The sequence below is a fragment of the Microcaecilia unicolor genome, chromosome 13 (assembly GCF_901765095.1).
Source record: "Microcaecilia unicolor chromosome 13, aMicUni1.1, whole genome shotgun sequence".
Taxonomy (NCBI): Eukaryota; Metazoa; Chordata; class Amphibia; order Gymnophiona; family Siphonopidae; genus Microcaecilia; species Microcaecilia unicolor.
In genome coordinates this window covers 67,494,931-67,514,720 of record NC_044043.1, presented here as the reverse complement: position 1 = coordinate 67,514,720, position 19,790 = coordinate 67,494,931, and the positions used below count along the sequence as shown (strand labels likewise).

General features: G+C 42.9%; 1 protein-coding gene across 7 annotated transcripts in view; it reads right to left on the bottom strand.

Annotated features, from left to right (window-relative positions):
• Nucleotides 1–19,790, bottom strand: part of RERE (arginine-glutamic acid dipeptide repeats) — a 569,568-nt gene that overhangs the window by 109,250 nt on the left and 440,528 nt on the right. For all 7 annotated transcript variants that reach the window (XM_030186180.1, XM_030186182.1, XM_030186181.1 and 4 more), the window contains one exon: nt 5,977–6,076. In XM_030186180.1, coding sequence (XP_030042040.1) covers nt 5,977–6,076 — 100 coding nt within the window. The remainder of the gene's footprint in view (nt 1–5,976; nt 6,077–19,790) is intronic.

The window sequence follows — 19,790 nt, the reverse complement described above, 5'->3', positions numbered from 1 at the left end:
GGCAGGATAAATGCTCAGAAGGAGGAGGGGGCCTTGGAGCTGCGAGGGAGGGGAGGGACGGAGGGCCTTGGAGCTGGGAGGGGAGGGAATGGGGCCTTGGAGCTAGGGAGGGAGGGAAAGACTGGGGGCCTTGAAGCTGGCAGGGAAGGAGGGAGGATGCTGGACATAGGAGGTCAGAAGTAGGGGGGCCTTGGAGCTGGGAGGGATGTACAGAGGGGGGCCTTGCAGCTGGCTGGGAGGGACGGAGGGGGGGCCCATGGAGCTGGGAGGGAATCGGGCCTTGGAGCTGGGAGGGAGGGAAGGAGGAAGGGCGGGGAGCCGAGGGGAGGGAGGGAGGGAGTTATACATCAAAATAGAGCATACCAATACTTGCCCGTTTTAACGGGCTTAACGGCTAGTATATTACAATAATTGAAATATGGCATGATTAATAACTGTACCACCAGTTGAAAATGAAGTTCAAAAGAGCATAACTGACACATCATGTTTAAAAAAACACTACTGACTTGTGGGTGGAAAATGAGAATCAGTCACTATACCCAAATACTGGACTTTATTCCAAATAGGAATGTGTTCTAAATCCGTACTAAGTTATTCTAAATCCGTACTAAGAAATAACTTACCTAGTGAAAGATATTTAAGATCAAGGTGAAAAACCAATACATCCATCTTCTTTTTAACAAACCATTGGCTCCATTTTAAACTACACTAGATTATTGAAGACCACTTAAAATTTGAAAACACACAATTAATGTATCTGCACAAAAATGGATTGCAGCAGTTTACAAATGGCACCATGTACAGATCAAATAACTTCAATGACAATGCTGAACCCTTTGGGACACCTCTATCCAAACACTACCCAATTTCAAACCTTTCACTGCAACCTGCACTGCAAATAGGACTAAGATGGCCCCTGCCAGAGGTCACAAGAGCAACTAGCTCCAGTGACCCGGGCTGTTAACCGGCTTAAAACGGGGACCAATCAGCCCACACATGACGGACTCACCTCGAGGGCGCACAGAGAAACGCACAGACGGACCGGAGTCTCCCGTGGGTGTTCTGTCGGGAGTAGCCGCCGTCAGGAGCAGACCACGACTCTCACCTGGCCCACTGTTCACAGCCGCCACCGAACAGGTTAGCTGCCATTGCCGCTGAAAGCCAATCCGAGGCCTCCACCCTGCCTCCGCCCTGCCCAGAGTTGTGGTGCCTACCCGCGACATCCCCCTGCTGAGCAGGCCGCCGATCAGGTAGCCGCCATTACCAAGAGTCAATCCGAGGCCTCCACCCTGCCTCCGCCCTGCTCGGAGCCACGGTGCCTACCCGTGACATCACCCTGCCGAGCAAGCCACTCCGAGGCATTGAGACAGTCCCGCTGTGTACGACAGGAGCCGCCGGTCGGCCAGATGCCCGCCTGAGGTAGAGGCTAGGAGAGAAGAGCAGGGAGCGTCACTGCGGGAACGGAGGGCACGGCTGTGGAACGGAGAGCTAGAGCTGGAGGAGTCAGAGCCATCGACGATCAAGAGATTGGTTTGAGCGGTACCACACCGCTAACGCCGCCAGCATGGGGGCATGCCTAAACAACTGAACAGCTCAGGCCTGCTACAAATGGACTGACAAAGGCAACGACAAAGTGGATCAGCAACATACAGGTTTGCTGCTTGATTTGAGTGTATGGCAATGACGGCTGCGCGGGGGAGTAGAAATAGAGACTAACCTAAAAACTAGAGTGGACTAAACAGGCTCACTCCCATCCCAGTCCATTAACCCCATCTAACACAGTTCACCAACAGCCCTAAATGAACTGATACCACAATGAATACCGGCAAGCTGCTCCTAACAATCTACTCCCTATCCTTGATCCACCTAACACTAACTACCTCACTCGCTAAAAACATCATCATACCCATACTACAGAACCACCAAAGACTAACCAGAAATACAAAACCATATCAAACTGATAACCACCACAACAAAGGAAGAATATCAACATGCAGACAACCTCAACACAAGGGAAAGAACGGTCACAACAAACCTACACCAAGAAAGAAACATCAATTGAAAAAAATCCACTTAACTCCGATCATAGAAGACCCATACCTAAAAATTCAACTGGGGTACATCAACGCTAGATCCGTAATAAATAAAGTAGAATTAATAACAGACTGGATCATATCAGAAAACCTTGATCTGCTTTTCATTAACGAAACCTGGATCCATGATCAAAAAGACCCTATAATCCTAGATCTATGCCCCCGGGATACAAAATCACTCACTGGACCAGAAAGGAAAACAGAGGCGGAGGCCTTGCACTAATCCATCGATCACACTTCACCACTGTAACCACAGCCGAATCCATAACACCCTAACTTGAAATCGCCTCAATTAGAATTCACCACACAACCCTCCTTGACCACCTAAACTGTGTCCTGTTTTATAGACCACCAGGCAACTGGAACGACTGCCAATCACACTTCATGGACTTCATATCAAACACCTGTGCAACCAGCCCCAACATACTAGTACTGGGAGATATCAATCTTCACCTAGAAGACCCAAACTCCACCAACGAACGCAAATGCAAGGAATTCCTCAATTGATGGGACCTTAAATGGCCACACACACTCAAGCAACCCATGTCAAAGGACATACACTGGACCTCATGTCACACAAATTGGCCACAAACCAGAACCTAATATCAGACTTCAACTGGACAAACATACCATGGTCGGATCATTACAAACTGAACCTATCCCTACTCTGGCGGAAAAAGGGCTCATATTGTATACAAGAACACACAACCTACAGCACAAGAGGCCAAATAGACTCAGAAACATTCTGGCAACAAATATACAATAATGAATGGACTACATAAACGGACTCCACACACTATCTCATGGAATGGGATAAAAGATGTAAAAACATATTAGATGAAATAGCACCCTTACAAATACGAACCTCACGTAGGCACAACGCGATACCAAGGTACAACGAAGAACTAAAAAAACTGAAAACACAATCCAGGAGACTCAAACGAGCATGGAAAAAAATGAAAGATGCACAAACACTCACTGCATGGAAACACAATCAAAGAAAATACAAATACGCAATAAGACAAGCCAAAAGGCAATACTACAGAACCAAAATAGGGCCTGACTAAAAAGACACAAAAAAATTATACCAACTAGTGGGCAAACTACCAGACACCACCGTGGTCACCACAACCAACACAGATATCCCACCTGCAGATAAAGTTGCAAAATACTTCAAAGAAAAAATTGTAAACCCACGCAACACGTTACCTCAGAACAGCACCGACATCGGAAATTTCATCGACTGTATGGACCCAGTCCACGGCGAATATCCAGCGGACAGATTCTGGACAAGCTTCCTTCCACTCACCACTGAAGCAGTCAATCAAGCGATTAATAAGTTCTCCAAGACTCATTGTAAATTGGACATCTGCCCTAGTCACCCATTAAAATCCACCCCCCACCACTTCACAACAGACCTCACATCCCACCTAAACTACATGCTTCAACATGGTCTCTTCCCTAAGAAAAACGGCAATATCCTACTCACCCCAATACCAAAAAATACCAAGAAAAAAAACAAATGATATCACCAATTACCGCCCAGTAGCATCAATCACACTAGTAGTCAAACTGATGGAAAGCATGGCAACTAAACAACTGACTACATAAACAAATTCACAATACTCCATGAATCACAATCAGGTTTCCGCTCCAACCACAGCACCGAAACAGTTCTAATTACTCTATTAGCCAAATTCAAACAAGAGATCGCAATTTAGCGTACTTCTCCTACAATTCGACATGCCTAGTGCATTCGACATGGTAAATCATAACATTCTACTAAGCATCCTAGAGTATTTCGGGATTGGTGGAAGTGTACCTTAGCTGGATCAAAGGTTTCCTAACCAATAGAACATATCAAGTGAAATCAAACTCAAACATATCACCACCCTGGAAAGCAGACTGTGGAGTACCTCAAGGATCACCACTATCACTACTCCTTTTCAACCTAATGATGACCCCACTAGCCAAGTCCTTATCCAGTCAAGGCCTCAACCCTTTCATATACGCAGACGATATCACAATTTACATCCCATACAAACATGACCTTACAGAAATCACCAAAGAAATCAATCTTGGCCTAAACATCATGAACTCATTGGCAAATGCATTTCAACTAAAACTTAATGCAGAAAAAACACACAGTCTCATCCTCTCATCTCAATATAACACAAACAAACCCACCAACATAACCACCTCAGACAGCCTGAAAATTCTCGGTGTCATAATCGACCGAAACCTCACACTAGAGAGCCATGTGAAAACTACAACGAAGAAAATGTTCACGAGTGAAACCTTTTTTCCCCCCGAGAGAAATATTTCGCAACCTGGTACAATCTATGGTACTAAGCCATCTAGACTACTGTAATGGTATCTATGCAGGATACAAAGAACAAATCATAAAGAAACACCAAAATGCTCAAAACACAGCAGCCAGACTTATATTTGGAAAAACGAAATTCGAAAGAGACAAACCCCTACGAGAAAAACTGCACTGGCTCCCAATCAACGAACGCATCGCACTCAAAATCTGCACCCTGGTTCACAAAATCATTTACGGAGAAGCCCCGGGATACATGAAGACCTACCAACCAGAAACACATCAAGATCAACACGAACATACCTAAATCTCCATTACCCAAGCTGCAAAGGACTCAAATACAAAACAACCTATGCATCCAGCTTCTCCTATATAAGCACGCAACTACGGAACACACTACCAAAAGCCGTGAAAACAACATATAACCACCTGAAATTCCGGAAATTACTAAAAACTAACCTGTTCAAAAAGGCATAACCAAACGATCCAACTTTTAAATGCCTTAACCCAACAACACAACAAAACCAAAGCTCATACTGGTCATAATGGACATTACCTAACTTTTCTTCTTACGACTACGACTCCCCAATGTGTCTGTCACACATGAACTTTACTTTACCACAACCACACTTTGTATTTGTTATAACCAGTATTGGCGCTTGCCTCTACGGTACCATGTAAGCCACATTGAGCCTGCAAATAGGTGGGAAAATTTGGGACACAAATATAACAAATAAATAAATAAACTGTAACTCACATAATTTCTTCATCAACCTTTGACCTTAACTTCTTGTTTATGGACCTCGGCAGACAATATTATCAGAGGCACTCTAAGGGAATAGATTTGGGTGAACTGGGGAAAAGTAACTGGACATACCTGGAGTTCCTAGGATATCTCTCTTCTCATTCATTACAGTAGTCGTCCTCAAAGCCTGATTAACTTATCCATCAAAGTCCTTTTGCACCTCACACCTTCAAAATCCATACATCTAACTGTAACACTTGCCTGGAAATGTCCCGGAGTGGAGTCCAACACTCTCCATCAATTACACCCTTCCCCTTGAACTACTATTGGGCTTCCATCATCTTCTCATTGCAATGCAGACAGGGCTGTCAGGTGAATCTATTGGCCTGTCACTCAGGGCTCAAGGACATGTCAAATCCCAAGCAACAGTGTTGGGGCCCTTGGCCCTAGCATCAATGTGACCAGGTCCACTGCCAAGGAAGATTCCTCAGTCTCTGAGAACTGTGTGAAGGTATTCATTGGATCCTCCAACGTAGGCTGCCAGGGCTCAGAAGGAAACCTACAGACTGCCCTTTCTTTCAACCATAATGTAAGCAGGAATGTTAGCAGTCCATCATCATGGATCTCCCCCCTGGCTAACAACTCATCAGGTGGTTATCTGATATCTGGAATTAACAGTAGCAGCTCTAAAGAAACTGTAATGGGGTGGATAGCCAGGGGGAGGGGGTGGACCACAGGCTACAAAAGGTATTACAAACAAAATTACAAAATGGAGAAACATGTTAAAGACAAAGCACTGTAAGCCATTAACTTACTGTGTTGAGTGCATTGAGTGTAGTGTCATCTCGAGAAGCCGCCACACAGCCATCCTCTGTGGAGCCCCCATCACACATCCCGGCAAATGCTGCCATGCTCCTGGAGGGGGGGGGGGGGGGGGGAGAAAGAAAAAAAAAACCAGGATTCGGCATGTTTCATGGTAGGGTTTTACTTTACCATAAATCCAGGGGCTGCACATACAGAAGTGCACGTATGCTGTGGAAAGGTCCTTCTTCTACCATGTTTGTAACAGCCTCTGCATGACTCCACTCAAACCACTTATATACAACTCTACTGAACAGTCCCCCCAACTGAACACTACTGAAGACAGGGGTAGAAGGAATGGAGCACCAAGTTACCTGTAGCAGAGGTTCTGAGGATAGCAGGACATAAGTCCACACATGTGGGTGATGTCACTAACAGACAGATGAAGGAAAGCTATCCTTTAGCCTTTCTAGAAGTAAAGTTTTTTCTTCACTGTGTACGCATATCAGATCACTCACAGCATCATCGCACAAGGCTGCCTCAGCTTTTTTTGAAACTTTAAAAAATAAAATTGCAAGCAGAGATGGGTAGATTATGTGAGGACTTCTATCCGGTTGTCCAAGGAAAATGTCTACTAAAGTTAAGTAACTTAGGTTTTCTCCAAAGACAAGCATGAAAGTAAGACTACAAATGTAGAATTCCTTAGATATAGGCTGCATTTAACATAGAAATGGAAAAAGTCTCCCAACAAGCAGATGGCAAAACTTTGGTGACCAGCCTTTTCTAGTTTTTATTCTTTTTACTTAACGAAAGCAATTTTGAACTGTAGAAATAGGCCCTAAGGGGGATGGAGCAGGTTACTACATCTCGAAAAAGTTCTTAAGATAGACTAACCAAACTTATTTTCTTGTGATAAATCCCTTTCCAAACAATGATGAAATGTGAATGTATAGACCAAAGTCCACAGTGCAACCTTCCAAATCTCCTCCACATAGACTATTCTTAAAAGTGCTATTGATGTAGCCATGGCTTGGACACTGTGAGCCTTGACATGAACCTCCTAAGGCATTGCTTTTCAACCCTCTTCAGGAGACAAACCCAGTCAGGTTTTCAGGATTACCACAATGAATATGGATGAAGATTTGCATACAAGGGATTACCAATATATGGCAATTTATATCATGTATATTCATTGTGGCAATCCTGAAAAGCAAACTGTTTGATTCCAGGAGAAGGTTGAGAAATACTGCTCTAAGACACCTGCTTGGGCTTAAGTGGAAGAGATGCTTCTGATGTTTGACTTCCAACACTCTCTAGTGTCCCAGCATCAACAATGAACTTCCAAGCAAAGCATAAGTCTTGAGGGCTGGATTAACCCACACCTGCCTTAGTCCTGATTCTGCCAGTGCCAGAAGAGCCTGAACATTAATCTCCCAAGTCAGCATCTGAACTGGGCTCCTTCCTGGCTGTGAAAATCCTATTGGCCTGCTTGTCCTCAGAGAATTTCCATAACTTCCAGTTTCTGAAAGCAAGTTAGGCTCTTTAAGTGTCAAAGGCTGCAGAAAAATGTAATACCAAGAAGGTGCCCCCCCTTTTTTTTATCTGCCTCTCTTTGAATGCCATCTATAAGAGATATCAGACTTGATTCTGTGTCACAAACCAGCCTTTCTTACAGAAAGTGAAGATTCTTTCCTGTAGCAGGCATTCTCTGAGGACAGCAGGCTGATTATTCTCACATGTGGGTCGACGTCCACGTCAGCCCGGGAATTGGCATTTTGCAATAGCAAAAACCAAAAAAGTATTGCCCGAGTCTTCTAGTGCGCGTGCAGCACGCATGCGTGGAGTAACTTCCTGCCCGCCACGCGAGTGACTCAGTTAAATTAAACAGCATAACCATAACAATAACAACTACAAAGGGAAAGTGGGAGGGATTGTGAGAATAATCAGCCTGCTGTCCTCGGAGAATACCTGCTACAGGTAAGTATCTTCGCTTTCTCCAAGGACAAGCAGACTGCTTATTCTCATATGTGGGGCATCCCTAGCAGCCAGGCTCACTCAAAACAATGAACATTGGTCAATTGGGCCTTGCAACGGCAAGGCCATAACATAGGCTGAAACTATATACAGCTAGCTGAGAGTGCAGCCTGGAACAGAATAAAACAGGACCTAGGGGGGTGGAGTTGGATTCTAAACCCCAAACAGATTCAGCAGCACTGACTGCCCAAACAGACTGTTGTGTCGGGTATCTTGTTGAAGGCAGTAGTGAGATGTGAATGTGTGAATTGATGACCACGTTGCAGCCTTGCACATCTCTTCAATGGAGGCCGACTTTAAGTGAACCACCGATGCAGCCATGGCTCTAACATTATGAGCTGTGACATGGCCCTCCAGAGTCAGCCCAGCTTGGGCGTAAGTGAAGGAAATGCAATCTGCTAGCCAATTGGAGATTGAGCGTTTTCCGATGGCGACTCCCCTCCTGTTGGGATCAAAAGCAAAAAACAACTGGGCGGACTGTTTGAAGGGCTTCGTCCGCTCAACGTAAAAGGCAATGCTCTCTTGCAGTCCAAGGTGTGCAAGGTGCTCTCGCCAGGGTGGGCATGAGGTCGGGGAAAAAATGTTGGCAAGACAATTGACTGGTTCAGATGGAACTCCGACACCACTGTCGGCAGGAACTTAGGGTGCATGCAGAGGACTACTCTGTTGTGATGAACTTCTGTATAAGGTGCATCCACCACTAAGGCCTGAAGCTCACTGACCCTACGAGCTGACGTAACAGCCACCAAGAAAATGACCTTCCAGGTCTAGTACTTCAGATGGAAAGAATTCAGTGGCTCAAAAGGAGCTTTCATCAGCTGGGTGAGAATGACTTTGAGATCCCATGATACTAGCGGAGGTTTGATAGGGGGCTTTGACAAAAGCAAACCTCTTATAAAGCGAACAACTAAAGACTATCCAGAGATAAGCTTACCCTCTACATGCCGATAAGCACTAATTGCACTGAGGTGAACCCTTACTGAGTTGGTCTTGAGACCAGGCTATGACAAGTGTAGAAGGTATTCAAGCAGGGTCTCTGTAGGACAAGAGAGAGGATCTAGGGCCTTGCTGTCATACCAGACAGCAAACCTCCTCCATTTCAGAGTAACACCTCTTCGTGGAATCTTTCCTGGAAGCAAGCAAGACTCGGCAGCCACCCTCTGAAAGACTCAAGAAGGCGAATTCTAAAATCTCAACATCCAGGCCATGAGAGCCAGAGACCAGAGGTTGGGATATAGAAACGATCCCTCATTCTGAGTGATGAGGGTAGGAAAACACTCCAATCTCCACGGTTCCTCGGAGGACAACTTCAGAAGAAGAGGGAACCAAATCTGATGTTTCCAGAAAAGTGCGATTAGGATCATGGTTCCGCGGTCTTGCTTGAGTTTCAGCAAAGTCTTCCCTACTAGAAGTATGGGAGGATACGCATACAGAAGGCCTGTCCCCCAATGATAAAGAAAGGCATCTGACGCTAGTCTGTCGTGGGCCTGAAGCCTGGAACAGAACTTTGTGATTGATCTGAGTGGCAAAAAGATCCACCAAGGGGGTGCTCCACGCTCGGAAGATCTTGTGGGCTATGGTGACTACTCGTGAGGTTGCATTATCCTGCTCAGTCTGTTGGCTAGACTGTTGTTTACGTCTGCCAGATAAGTGGCTTGGAGAAACATGCCATGACGGTGTGCCCAAAGCCACATCTGGACAGCTTCTTGACACAGAGGGCGAGATCCGGTACCCCCCTGCTTGTTGGTGTAGTACATTGCAACCTGATTGTCCATTTGAATCAAGAGAATTTGGGTGGACAGCCGGAAAGCCTTCAGAGCATTCCAGATCACTCGTAGTTCCAGGAGATTGATCTGAAAACCTTTTTCCTGGAAGGACCAGACTCCCTGAGTGTGAAACCCATCTACATGAGCTCCCCACCCTAGGAGGGATGCATCCGTTGTCAGCACTTTTTCTGGCTGAGGAATTTGGAATGGTCGTCCCCTGATCAAATTGGATCGGAATGTGCACCACTGAAGCGAATTTCAGAATTCGATGGACAGTTAGATCACATCCTCCAGATTCCCTGGAGCTTGATACCACTGGGACGCTAGGGTCCATTGAGCTGCTCTCATAAGACGACGTGCCATGGGTGTTACATGTACTGTAGAGGCCATGTGTCCCAACAGTTTAAAAATCTGCCGAGCTGTGATCTGCTGAGACGCTCGAACTGTGGACACTAGGGACAGGAGGTTGTCTGCCCTTGTCTCGGGAAGATAAGCCTGAGCTGTCTTCATGTTCAGAAGTGCTCCAATGAACTCCAATTTTTGGACAGGAATGAGATGGGACTTGGAGTAATTTATTACGAACCCCAGTAGCTCTAGCACCTGAACAGTCATTCAAATGGACTCCAGAGCATTGTCCTTCAAGGTGCTCTTCACCAGTCAATCGGCAAGATAAGGAAACACACCTACTACCAAGTCTGAGTAGTGACGCTGCGACTACCGCCAGACACTTGGTAAACACTCTGGGTGCAGATGCCAGGCCAAAAGGCAGCACACGGTACTGAAAGTGCTGTGTTCCCAGCCGAAACTGAAAATACCTCCTGTGAGCTGGAAGTATTGGGATGTGAGTGTAAGCATCCTTTAAGTCCAGGGAGCATAGTCAATTGTTCTCCTGAATCATGGGAAGAAGGGTGCCGAGGGAAACCATCCTGAACTTTTCTCGGACTAGAAATTTGTTCAGGGCCCTTAGGTATAGGATGGGACGCACCCCCCGTTTTCTTTTGCACAAGGAAGTACCTGGAATAGAATCCCAGCCCTTCTTCCCCTGGTGGAACGCATTTGACCACATGAGCCTTTAGAAGGGCAGAGAGTTCCTCTGCAAGTACCTGCTTGTGCTGAGAGTTGTAAGAATGAGCTTCCAGTGGGCAATTTGGAGGTTTGGATTCCAGATTGAGGGTGTATCCTATTTGAAGAACCCACCGGTCAGAGGTTACAAGAGGCCACCTTTGGTAAAAAAAATATTAACCTCCCTCCAACCGGCAAGTCATGCAGCATGGACACTTGTACTGAGGCTATGCTTAACTGGAGTCAGTCAAAAGCCCGTCCCTTGCTTTTTCTGGGGAGCAGCATGGGCCTTAGGCACACGCTGTTGACGAGAACGAACATGCTGGGCTGCTGAGAAGTCGGAGTGTACCTACGCCTAGTATAGGAATAGGGAGCAATGCTTTTCCTCCAAAAATATCTCCTAGATGAGGAGGCTGCAGGGTTGGTGGAACAGCCAGTGGCAGAATCTGCTGAGGCTCAGGAGCAGGTACCGGGCTGCTAGGAGACCGACGCATCGGCACCTCCTGTATAGAGGGGGAGCGGTCCTCTCGGCGTCGACGCTTCTCAGGTGCCAAATCCCTCGATGCCCCAGAGCTCCCAGCACCGTGTGTAAAAGGAGATCGATGACGGTGTTTCTTTGCCTTCACTCGATGCCTGGCATCGAGACTCCTTGGTACGGATGAGGATGATATGGAATCCTCATGTCTCCTCGGAATCAGACCTGATGATGGTCGTTCCCGTGGAGGCAAGCACAGCAGGAGGCCTCGAAACAGGTGGAGAGCCACTCGATGCCTCACTGTTCCTAGCGCGACTTGGTCTCTCAGCAAACATTACCGCTCCTCCTGACGTCGATGTCTCCCTCAATGTCGATGTCGATGCCGACGTCAAAGGAATGGACTGAGCCCCAAAACGTTTCTCTCACTGGGCTTCTCAAGCCACTTGGGTCCCTTTCTTCATACGAAGACACAGACTACAAGCAGCTGGACTGTGATCGGGCCCAAGGCACTGGACACACCAGGAATGGGTATCAGTACCTGAGATGGTCTGGTTGCACCGAGTATAAGGTTTGAAGCTGCTGGGTGTCCTCAATAACATGGAAGGAAAAACGGCCTCGGCAAAATCAATAGATGAGATTGTGCCAAAATGAAAGGGCACAAAATGGGGGGAAAACCCAACCACGAAAACAAAGAAAACTTAAAATTAGTAAAAAAATATTAAAAGGGAACTAAAAGGATAAAGTTCTTCTTATTTTTTTAAGCAAATCAACGATGAACAGCGGAAAAACTCGCAAAATAACAAGACTCCTTTCCTGGGCCTCAACAAGGAGCATAGGAGGAACCTGGCGCACCTCGTCACGAAAAAAGAAAAAAAACTGAAATATACGCATGCGCGGTGCACACGCGCCAGAAGACTCTGGCAAAACTTTTTTGTTTTTTGCTATTGCAAAATGCAGATTCCCGGGCCGACGCGGACGTCAACCCACACGTGAGAATAAGCAGCCTCCTTGTCCTCGGAAAAAATACAGGAATCTACTTCCATTAAGAACCTTTTTTTACATCATTTTCCTGTATCCCTTGACTCTTGGAAGAGTCCTGTTGGTCTTGTTACTCCCTCACTCCCAGAAAATACAGGAGAACATACAACTTTATCCATCACCTTATTCAGGAAGAGGACATTAAAGAAAGGACAATTTCAATCAGATGTTTGTTTTTTTACACCTCTAAGCTAAAAGAACACCGATTCTTTGTCCAGAACAACATTTCCTCTGTAGTCATTTTTTTTCCAAAGGTACCAGGTCAAAGCCAACAGCAGCCTTCACTTCACTCCAGCTGCAATAGGGGAAAAAAAGCAAGTTCAAAAAGGTTCCAGGTCTGCACCCAGGCATAAAACCACCACTGAGTTCACTATGATTACGCCCAAACTATTGTGTGCGATTGTAACGGTACAAATCATCTTCATATTTACTTATCCACCACATTTAGAAGTGAGATAATATCAAAAAGGGCTCTGGGTAGTGTACAAAACTGTAAAGATTAGCTAGAAAACAGTACATAAAACTGTCTCACCCTGATATAGTTCATTTCCTTCTACTGTACATTAATGCTGTCCAAATCGCGATTCAAATCGAGTCACAGATTCATTTTTTCTAAAAAAAAAAAAAAAAAACCTGTTGTTCTTCGCCAGCAGGAGCAGCTGGCCACACTGCTCAGCGTTGTGATTTCCTGTTTCTGCAGAAGCGGGAATATGCCAAAGGAAAGGTTGTGGGGCCCACGGGAGCAGTGCACTCATTGGCTGCTCCTGTTTGCTGCTAGTGAAGAACAGCAGTTTTAAAAGATACACGCAGGCGGGGGCCTCGAAATGCTGCTTAAAACATTAGGTAAGGAAGATCTGTGCAATAATCCTTACCTAGGGGTGCGGACTCTATGTAGGGTAAATCTGAAAAAGCCAGGATTAAAAAAAAAAAAAAAAAAAACTATTACTGATTTTAAATGGAGGGCTATAGATTTAGAAAACATTCTCAAAAAGAGGGAAATTATTTTTGTTTGGAGAAGTTGAGAAGTGGCAACAAATGTGATTGAGATTTGCTATATGATGTGCTACAGTAAACTTGCTGTGGCTTTGTACAGAAAACTGTGATTGTTTGTGAGTGTAATGATAAATAAATATGTGAAAAAAAACTTCTAGTGGTTCTCTCAGCAATAATCTGATAGGTAGGTCTTACATGTGTAAATTTCGGGCAGTCCAGTTTATTTGAAAGTAGGGCACCGAGGAAGACGTGGATGAATTTCCCTAAATACAATTAAAACAATATTATTTTAAGTCCTGGAAAACTATGGAAGAAAAATTATGTTCTTATTTCAGGAAACCACTAAATATAATCAAATTTGGGTGTGGAAATATAGAATTGTGAGATATCATCTTAAATAGAATGTACCTCCACTGAATGAAAAAAAATAATAAAGCATATATCCAACGGTACAGTTGCTGTCTTTATTAAGGAAAAAAGGCCTCACAGAGCTCTTAGATGAAATACATCAAACAGAGCTAAAACGGGTCTTAAACAGATCCTCTGTTCATCATTGGCCAAAAACCTTATATATGATGTGATAACTATGAACTTCTTCACACGCTTGCTATTCCTGATCGTAATCTTATACAAGCATATACATAGCGCATTGTGGAACGTCCGAGTGCTGTTAGTTTAAAAGTTAAGTATCCTTTCAAACTTTATGTATATCCACAGTTTTATCTGCTGGTTTATGCTTGCATAAGATTACGATCAGGAATAGAAAGCGTGTGAAGAACTTTATGGTTATCACATAATATATAAGGTTTTCGGCCAATGATGAACAGAGGATCTGTTTAAGACCCGTTTTAGCTCTGTTTGATGTATTTCATCTAAGAACTCTGTGAGGCCTTTTTTTCCTTAAAAAAAGAATATACAGCGACTGTACCGTTAGATATATGGTTTATTATTATTTTTTTCATTCAGTGGAGGTACATTCTACTTATTTCAGGAAAGACAATAGGACACTGTTAGTAAGAAACTACATTAAAAATTGATCCAACTGGTTTGGTAATAATTTGTCAGTCTTAAAGTTCTATTTGAAATGTAAGACTACTGGAGGAAAAGGTTTAAATTAAACATCCTTATACAAAAATAGAACTATATATATATATATAGTTCAATTTGTGTATAAGGATGTTTAATTTAAACCTTTTCCACACACATATATATATATATATATATATATATATATATAACTATACTAAGTAAGTATTGTTCACTAAAGAACGATTTTGCTAGTTTGCCTGAGTTGCTGCACCGAGCAGTTGTTTGCCCTTCCAAAGTGGCTAAGGGCTTAACAACTAGCAATCTGGTACACAATCTGACCAATAGCACCTATCAGGTCATATAAAAATGTATTGATGATAGTCTTAAAGAACCAAGTTGAAAAATCAATTCATATAAGTGAATCGAAAACGGTTTGGATGAATTGGACAACAGTACTCACATATAAATCACAAGAGTATCCAGTTTGTTTCCTGAAAGACTCAAACACAACACTGTAATTCTTTAGTATTTTCAAACAGTGTGTGTGTGTGTATATATATATATATATATACACACATATATATACACACACACACACACACGGAGTTTATCTTGTTGGGTAGACTGGATGGGCCATGCAGGTCTTTATCTGCTATAATCTACTATATTACTATGTCTTTATTATTCATGGAGACGTTCATCCTCGCAGGATAAAACAATCGGAATCTGTTTTTCATGTTTCTCAGTCGCTCAGAGATGCCTTCCTTTTCTGTGCTAGAAGAATATTTCAATCCAGGATAATCCCAAGTTTCTTTCTTTCCCACTCCACTAATTTCTGCATCTTGACTTTTTTTTTCAACTTTTGAAAATCATCACTGGTCTCCACTATTGTTTGTTGCTGGCTACATATGGGCTCTTTCCATCTCAAAGTACTACATTAACTGAGTTTCCAGTAGCTTTGGCAGAAATGACTCCATAAATTTCACTGGCTCATTGACTTCCACTCCTGAACAAGCCACAAACTTCTAAGATTGGAGATGAAAATAATTATAGCCTGAAAAATAAAATCCTTCTTCAGTTCAGCAATGATTTACTTTGTTCTGTGGCAGTATCAAAATATCTTCCAACCAAGAAGTCCCTTCTTCCCATTTATCCTCTCTTAGGTATTGTACAATAGTCTGTCATAACTATGTGGATGGATGGATTCCTTGAACTACGGTAATCTGTGAACACACTTTTACATTGTAGAAAGTAATCAGGATAATAAAAGCCAGTTTGCCTGGCCTTCCGTACCTCCCACCCTCCTCACAAAATCCCCACCTGCCTGAGACAGATGTGGATGTTAGAAGGGAGTGACTATGTGGAGATTGGCAGTATTTATGCTATTTAATTTTTATGTTCTGTGACAATATCATATGATATTTTATTACATTGTACCTTGTGACAAATAGAGAGAAGGTGGAATATCAAATTTAAACTGACTCTATTCCCAAGGGACTTAAAATTATCTCATCTCCCTTACTCTTCCTCAGGGAGAAGGCTGCACAAGTGGCTGTTATAACTGCATCACAGGCAGCTGTCTCTAGGGCCAGTACAAACTGGTTTATTATTGTTATTCAGATTGAATTTCCAAAGCTCACCATGATGTAAAACTGAATTCATCACATACTGTTCATTATCTTTCTGCATTACAGAACAAAAAGACTTGAGTGCCAAATGAGCAAAGGGTTTCTTGTGGTTGAAGCTCATCTTCTCACAGTACCTACTCAGAGGTTTTGATAAATTAACCAAAGATGTTATATATGTTTATAATTTAGCATTTATATTTTACAGTTCCTGAAAATGTTCCAGTTCATGAATTAAAATAATGTATCACCTAAAACAATTTAAAATCAACTATAGAATAAATTATATCCTTAAAAACATCCCACACATCTCATCCCAACTTTTTTTCTTTCCAATTCATCTAACAATAAAACCTCCTTACTGGCCAGCTATCATAATAGTCAACAGTAGACAGCGTTTATACTGAGATTGCAAAACTGTAATACTTGATCACTCCATGTACTAATGTAATTTAAAACATTTCTAGTCTGCACCATCTAAATTTCTGGGCGAAGTACAAAAAACATCCATAATCAAATACCATATAATAAATAAATAACTTGCATAACTCACATAAATTAACACAAAACATGACCCAGATTAATACAAATATGACAGTATAAAGTTTGAGAGCAACAATTAACATCAAACTCTTATTCTGAGGAAATAATGTTTATGAATTGTCAGAGAGGCACAGGTTGTTAAGAATTCTTCCTTGTCACAGTAACAACTTCTTCAGGTTCATCAGAAGCAGAAAGCCTACAAGGGAATCCGTAGGACCGTTAGATCATGAAGCAGCTCAGGGAGGACAAGGTCATAGCGAGAAACTAAATGAATTCTTTGCTCCTGTCTTTACAAAAGAAGATATAAGAGACCTGACTGTACTAGAAATGGTTTTCAAAGGTGATGATGCGTAGGAAATGAAAGAAATATCGGTGAACGAAGATGTACTGAACCAAATTGGTAAATTAAAGAGAAGAAAATCACCTGGACCGGATGGCATACATCCAAGGGTACTCAAAAAAACTCAAGCATGAACTTGCTGATCTGCTGTTAGTAATATGTAACCTGTTAAAATCGTCTGTAGTACCTGAGGATTGAAAGGTGGCCAATGCGAAGCAGATTTTAAAAAGAATTCTAGGGATGATTTGGGAATTTACAGACTGCTAAGCCTGACGTCAGTGCCTAGCAAAATCGTGGAAGCTATTATAAAGAATAAAATTACAAAACATGTAGATAAACATGGATTAATGGGACAGAGTCGGAATGCGTTCAGCCAAGGGAAGTCTTGCTTCATTAATTTGCTTCATTTCTTTAAAGGTATGAATAAACATGTGAATAAAAATGAGCCAGTTGATGTAGTATACCTAGATTTTCAGAAAGCTTTTGATAAGGTTCCTCATGAAAGCCTCCTGAGAAAATTGAAGAGTCGTGGGATAGGAGGCAAGGTTCTGGTGTGGATTAGGAATTGGTTATTGGACAGAAAACAGAGGGTAGTGTTAAATGGTCATTTCTCTCAATGGAGAAGGGTGAACAGTGGCATGCCGCAGGGATCTGTATTTGGACCGGTGCTATTTAACATATTTATACATGATAAGGAAATTGGAATGAGTGCGGTGATTAAATCTGCAGATGATACAGAACTATTCAAGGTTGTTAAAACATGTGCAGACTATTGCAGGAAGACCTTAGGAAACTAAAAGGCTAGGCATCCAAATGGCAGATGAAATTTAATGTGGATAAATGCAAGATGATGTACATTGGAAAGAATCCAAATCATAGTTACCTGATGCTAGGGTCCCCCTTGGGGGTCAACAACCAAGAAAAAGATCTAGGTGTCATTGTAGATAATACACTGAATTCTGCTTAGTGTGCAACGGCAGCCGAAAACAGGATGCTAGGAATTATTAGGAAAAGGATGGTGAAAAAGACTGAAAATACTACAATGCCTTTGTATCTCTCCAAGGTGCGACCCCAACTTGAGTACTGCGTTCAGTTCTGGTCGCCAGAATTAGAAAAGGTTCAAAGAAGAGCTACCAGAATGATAAAGGAAAATGATATGAGGAAAGGCTAAAGAGGTTAGGGGTCTTCAGCTTGGAAAAGAGATGGCTGAGGGGTATATGATTGAGGTCTATAAAATCCTGAGTGATGTAGAATTAGAGGTGAATCAATTTTTACTTTTTCTAAAAGTACAAAGACTAGGGGTTACTCAGTGAAATTACATGGAAATACTTCTAAAATAAACAGGAGGAAATATTTTTTTCACTCAATGAATAGTTAAGGTTCTGGAACTCTTTGACAGAAGATGTGCAACAGCGATTAGTGTAACTGGGTTAAAAAAAAGGGTTGGACAAGCTTCTGGAGGAAAAGTCCATAGTATGCTATTGAGACAGAAATGGGGAAGCAACTGCTTGTCCTGAGATTGGTAGTATGGAATGTTGCTACTGTTTGATTTTCTGCCATGTATTTGTAACCTGGATTGACCACTGTTGGAAACAAGATACTGGGCAAGATGGACCATTGGTCTAGGTATTTGAGACCTGGATTGGCCACTGTTGGAAACAAGACACTGGGCTAGATGGACCACTGGTTTGACCCAGTATGGCTATTCTTATGTTCTAACAAAAATATACCAGGCTTAGTTAATGCTGTTATCTGTGGCTCAACAGAGAGTCTGGCGTCTAAGATAACACTCAGCTAGCAAAAGCTGACCACAGGGGTAACTGAGGTGCCTAAAACCCCTGGAAACTTCAATGCAGTTAATCTTCTCTTCTCATGCTCTCTACCCTCCAAATTCCCTCAGACATTTTTTTCTTACCCTTCACAGCTTTCCTGTCTTCCCCTTCCCCCCTCCTGCGATCTTCAACTTATCCACCTATTTAGATCAAGTCTCAGAGGATAAGCATGGCAAGCACAGCACCTTGGGCCACATCCTCGTCTGTTGTCTGGGACCTGCAGCACTGAAGGGGTTCAAAACACAACTACCTGGCTCCGGGTGGTAGAAGATGACAATGCAAACCATAGTGCTGCCCAGCTAATGTCCTCCTGAGCCACAAACTGAAGAGAGGGTTTCAGTCATAGAGACTGTTCAAGGGAAAGATGGCTGTCTCACTAACACACACAGGGAAAGAGTAGTGTAACCAGCAAGGCTCTTCCATAAAGATAACAGCAGAATGATTGATTGAAAAAAATAGAACTTTAATTCTTCAAGAGACCCGACAGCACTGTGTTTCGGCAAAAATACCTAACTCAGGGGTCTAAAAACAATAAACATACAATAAGGGTAAAAAGACTAACAACCACTATATAAAATAATACAAAAATTATATGGTACATAATAGATGAATAATAAAACAATTAAAAAATAAAAAATAAAACATAACTCCAAACTTGAGCCAATCTGTTTAAATTCATTAGGAATGTCTTTCAAAATCAGCCCCACATATTGATACCACTGTTGTCAAAAATCCATCCACTTGGATCCCACCAGGACCACTGGATCCTTTCGTTCAAGCTTTCAATGTGAGTATTCATAAAGATTTGGAAACCATTGAGAACCTAACCATGAATGAGTCCACCACAGTTGAATCTTTGGCATATAACCTTGACATTGTAATCAAATCAGCGGACAAAGGTGTGTGTGTGGGGGGGGGGGGGGGGGGGGGGGGGGGGGGGGGGTATTGTCATAATCAACGAGGATTACATTCAAGAAATACAGTCTCAGATGGCAGATATTCCCCATACCATCAGATCTGGGACCAGCACTCAGAAATCGTAGATTTCTCCTTTCAAGCGGGATATTTAACACACAAAGACAAGCAGTTTT